This window comes from Sciurus carolinensis, chromosome 14 (assembly GCF_902686445.1).
Source record: "Sciurus carolinensis chromosome 14, mSciCar1.2, whole genome shotgun sequence".
Taxonomy (NCBI): domain Eukaryota; kingdom Metazoa; phylum Chordata; class Mammalia; order Rodentia; family Sciuridae; genus Sciurus; species Sciurus carolinensis.
In genome coordinates this window covers 49,795,443-49,800,278 of record NC_062226.1, presented here as the reverse complement: position 1 = coordinate 49,800,278, position 4,836 = coordinate 49,795,443, and the positions used below count along the sequence as shown (strand labels likewise).

Genomic DNA, 4,836 nt, shown 5'->3' with positions numbered 1-4,836 from the left:
TTGAAATGCCTAAATGTGGGAGTATGAAGTATATCTGCCCCTAATAATCCTTAACAACTGGTTCCTCAGCTATTAAGTCTTATGGACTGTGTTTGGGGAAGATGTAGATTTATTCTTCCTTTTCCTGATAGAGACTGATTCACTGGCAGTAAGGAGTCATTATTGCACAAAGGCATCCTTCCACCCTCAACTCCTGCACAAGCAGGTGTCCAGGACTTCCCAGTGTGGAGAGAGTCCAGTGAGGAGTTCTCAGGTCAGTCTCATTTCAGTCAACCTCTTGTGCTGAACAGGTTGAAGATCTGCTGGAGCATCTTGTGGAGGACAGTGGTGGTCTAAGTCTTCTGGAACTTGCTGACATCCACCGGAAACAAAAGGGAAAAAATGGAAATTGAGTAAATGTCCATCAGGAGGAGACAGGTTAAATAATTTATGGCATATTCAGGTAACAACACAACAGTTTAAAAATACAAAAAAAAAGTTCTGTATATACTAATTCTGGAAGATCTTGGAGTGAGCAAAGGAAGGTGCAGATGGGTGTAGAATATGGTATGCTATTGTTTCCATAAAAACGAGGATGTGTAATAAAAAAATAACTGTATTCTTGAACTTTACATGAATTTTTATCTATGTAAAGAAACTCTGGAAGGATCTGAAAGAGAGCAATAAATTCAAACTTTAGAAATGTTGCAAAAAAAATTGGTCAAAGTATGCATTCATTCCTACCTCAGAACTTAAATTTACTATTAATTGAAGAAATGCAAGTTAATAAAACACCACGAAAAGAAAAATCAACAAATTGAAAATGCACTCAAACGTTTTCAGTGACGATATGTTGGAAATACTGACTGAATAATCTATCAAATATTATCCAAAAAAGTTAAATTTAGTGCCCCAATTCTATAAACTTATTACAGATTCTATAAAACAATCAAGGACAAGAAAGCATATAGTCAGGAACAAATAATAGGCGAAGTAAATTACAGTATGCAGTTATTGGAAAATTACATAGTCATTAAAAAGTGATGAGTGGAAAACAAAAGCATGAGAAATTATTTAAGATGGCATGGCTGTGCACTGCAAGCCAAAAATCCGGAATGTATTTAGATAGTATGGCTACAATTTGATTCAAAGACAAATACTGTGTTTTAAGGGATTTTAAAAACTTGGAAAATATGAATCAAAATTATAATGAACGTGACTATTAATTAAATTGCGTGGGACAGAAATTATAAAGTGTTTTATGGAGAAATAAATGTAAGCATCCTCTTGCAACCTCCTCCCCTCCCGCCAGGTTTCTTCTCAATCTGTACAAAAGCTGCTCTTCATTGTTATTCAAAGGAAGAAGCCAGGAAGTGTAAATCTTAAAGAAAAAGCATGCACTTGGCGAAAGACACCTAGAAAACTGGCAAAACTGCAGCATAAGGTACGCGCAGTCATTCACAGGCCCAAACACTCTCACACAGGCTGGAACAGTCTGACGCCGGCCATCCGCCCACCCAGCACCGCTCCCTCCTCTACCCCCGCCCTCCCAGCCTCCCGCGCACTCCCCTCCCCCACTCCTGCCCGCCACCAGGACCGAACAGCCGCGCAGGCGCAGTAGCTGCGCGGCCGCTCCTAGCCCGGGGGATCCTGGGACTAGACTTTTCCGGAAGAACCGGCTTGGCGTCCGAGACTAGGCCCGTGTTCCAGACCCAGGTCCAGGCCCGTGTTCCAGGCCCTTGCTCGAAGATACGCTGGTGGCCGCGGTGACGCTCCAGTGACAACGGAAGGCGCGGCGGGCAGTTCCCTGAAGTGCCCGGCCTAGCCACCGAGCAAGCCTAGGAGACGCAGTACGTGGCAGCGCCTCCCCCTTGGCCCGGAGCGCAACTGTTGAAGGAGCCGCAGCGCAGGCCAGACGAGGTGAACCGGGTCATTTAACTGCCTTCGGGTGATGAATCATCAGCCTAACAATCAGATTTGAGGTCCACAGTCCATTGTGGTCCTGCTTCAGGACAGTTTTTGGTGGATGAGTGACTGGTGTGTCCCGAGGGGTGCCGCAGTGACTGCTTGCCCTTGATAAGGAAAGCGAGCTTGCAGGCTCTTGGACACACTTGTTACCTGTAAAACATTCAGTTCTAACTTCTTTGTCTAGCACACCTCTCCGTGCACAAGCAAGGCTTTCACATGAAAGTGTCTCTTGGTAACGGAGAAATGGGCGTCTCTGCCCACTTGCAGCCTTGCAAGGCTGGAACCACAAGATTTTTTACCAGCAATACTCACAGTTCGGTGGTATTGCAAGGCTTTGATCAGCTTAGATTAGAAGGATTGCTTTGTGATGTGACTCTGGTACCTGGTGATGGAGATGAAATCTTCCCTGTTCACAGAGCTATGATGGCGTCTGCTAGTGATTATTTCAAGGCAATGTTCACTGGTGGAATGAAAGAACAAGATTTAATGTGCATTAAGCTTCATGGGGTGAACAAGGTTGGTCTGAAAAAAATCATTGATTTTATTTATACTGCAAAGCTTTCTCTTAATATGGACAATCTTCAGGACACACTTGAAGCTGCCAGCTTTTTACAAATTTTACCTGTTTTGGACTTCTGTAAAGTATTTCTTATATCTGGAGTCTCTTTAGATAACTGCGTTGAAGTTGGACGGATTGCTAACACCTACAATCTTATAGAAGTGGATAAATATGTTAATAATTTCATCCTGAAGAACTTTCCTGCTTTATTGAGTACAGGGGAATTTCTAAAACTCCCTTTTGAACGGCTTGCCTTTGTGCTTTCCAGTAATAGTCTTAAACACTGCACTGAACTTGAACTCTTCAAGGCTGCCTGCCGCTGGCTGAGGTTGGAAGATCCTCGAATGGATTATGCTGCAAAATTAATGAAGAATATTCGATTTCCACTAATGACACCACAGGACCTCATCAACTACGTGCAGACAGTAGATTTCATGAGAACTGACAATACCTGTGTGAATTTGCTTTTGGAAGCCAGCAATTACCAAATGATGCCATATATGCAGCCAGTGATGCAGTCAGACAGAACTGCCATTCGATCTGACTCCACTCACTTGGTTACATTAGGAGGAGTTTTGAGGCAGCAGCTGGTTGTCAGTAAAGAATTACGAATGTATGATGAAAGGGCACAGGAGTGGAGATCTTTAGCTCCAATGGATGCTCCTCGTTACCAGCATGGCATTGCTGTCATTGGAAACTTCCTTTATGTAGTTGGTGGTCAGAGTAATTATGATACGAAAGGAAAAACTGCTGTTGATACAGTTTTCAGATTTGATCCTCGCTATAATAAATGGATGCAGGTGGCATCATTAAATGAAAAGCGTACATTCTTCCACTTGAGTGCCCTCAAAGGACATTGTATGCAGTTGGTGGGCGCAGTGCAGCTGGTGAGTTGGCCACAGTAGAATGTTACAATCCACGAATGAATGAATGGAGCTATGTTGCAAAAATGAGTGAACCACACTATGGCCATGCTGGAACAGTATATGGAGGCTTAATGTATATTTCAGGAGGAATTACCCATGACACCTTTCAAAATGAGCTCATGTGCTTTGACCCAGATACAGATAAATGGACACAGAAGGCTCCAATGACTACAGTCAGAGGTCTGCATTGCATGTGTACAGTTGGAGACAAGCTCTATGTCATTGGTGGCAACCATTTCAGAGGAACAAGTGATTATGACGATGTTCTAAGCTGTGAATACTATTCACCAACCCTTGACCAGTGGACACCAATTGCTGCTATGTTAAGAGGTCAAAGTGATGTTGGAGTTGCTGTTTTTGAAAATAAAATCTATGTCGTTGGTGGATATTCTTGGAATAATCGTTGTATGGTAGAAATTGTCCAGAAATATGACCCAGAAAAGGATGAGTGGCATAAAGTTTTTGATCTTCCAGAGTCACTTGGTGGCATTCGAGCTTGTACCCTCACAGTTTTTCCACCTGAAGAAAACCCTGGGTCACCTTCTAGAGAATCGCCTCTTTCAGCACCAGCAGATCATTCTTAGGTCCAAGGTGTAATACTTTTGCTGTGCATCATGGATGATGACATACTTCCCTTTAATTGTATCTTCTTATAATGATTGGTACAGTTATTAGACAAAAAGGTAACATGTTATTTGTCTTGTTTGGCTTAGTATGTTTTATCAAACAAGTGCATACTGAAAATGTATTAAGCATATCAGCTGTTACATGAAAAAAAAAATAGAAAAACGTTTAGATGTCTTTTTGTGGTGTTACATTAGTCAAATTATAGGTCACTGTAGTAAATGTGTAATTATGTCCATTATGCTTCAAAGTTAAAAGTTTTCTTCTGACTGAAAAACATCAAAGGGAAGCCACTTACTCTAAATTAATATACAAGAGGTTGTCAAGTGTTATTAGCTTCCTCTTTGCATAGTTTTTGGCATATCCATCGATTGTTTAGGTTATGTGGTTTGCACTCAGAATATGTAGTTTCTTAGGCAAACAGAAGAAGTAATAAAAAGATTAACCAGAAGAAATATCCCTAAGTCAGGATTTGGAATCTCTATAGAAAAAAAAAGAGATTAAAGGTATACATACAACACAGATAAACATGCACGCACACATTCATGTGTATGTGTATAAATATACACATAGAATTTTGTGTATGTATAAAAGATTAGCAGTTCAACTATGGTAAAATTGTTCTTAATATTTCTTCTTTGACACAGTAGCTGTTTTTATTTAAATGGGAATTCATTACCAGAGAATGTTGTAGTCATATATAGAATTTAGATAGCTAAGGGCTACAGTATATTAAATTGACAACCAGATTTGTCATTGAACTAAATCGTTACTTCAGAT

The 4,836-nt window shown here is 40.9% G+C and overlaps 1 protein-coding gene across 1 annotated transcript; it reads left to right on the top strand.

Moving 5' to 3' along the window:
* Positions 1–1,614: 1,614 nt before the first annotated feature.
* On the top strand, positions 1,615–4,586 carry LOC124964956 (kelch-like protein 9). Its single transcript, XM_047525750.1, is given in 2 exon segments — positions 1,615–3,361; positions 3,364–4,586. Coding segments are annotated over 2 exon segments (1,851 nt in total). The 5' UTR covers positions 1,615–2,163; the 3' UTR covers positions 4,017–4,586.
* The last annotated feature ends 250 nt before the right edge of the window (positions 4,587–4,836 follow it).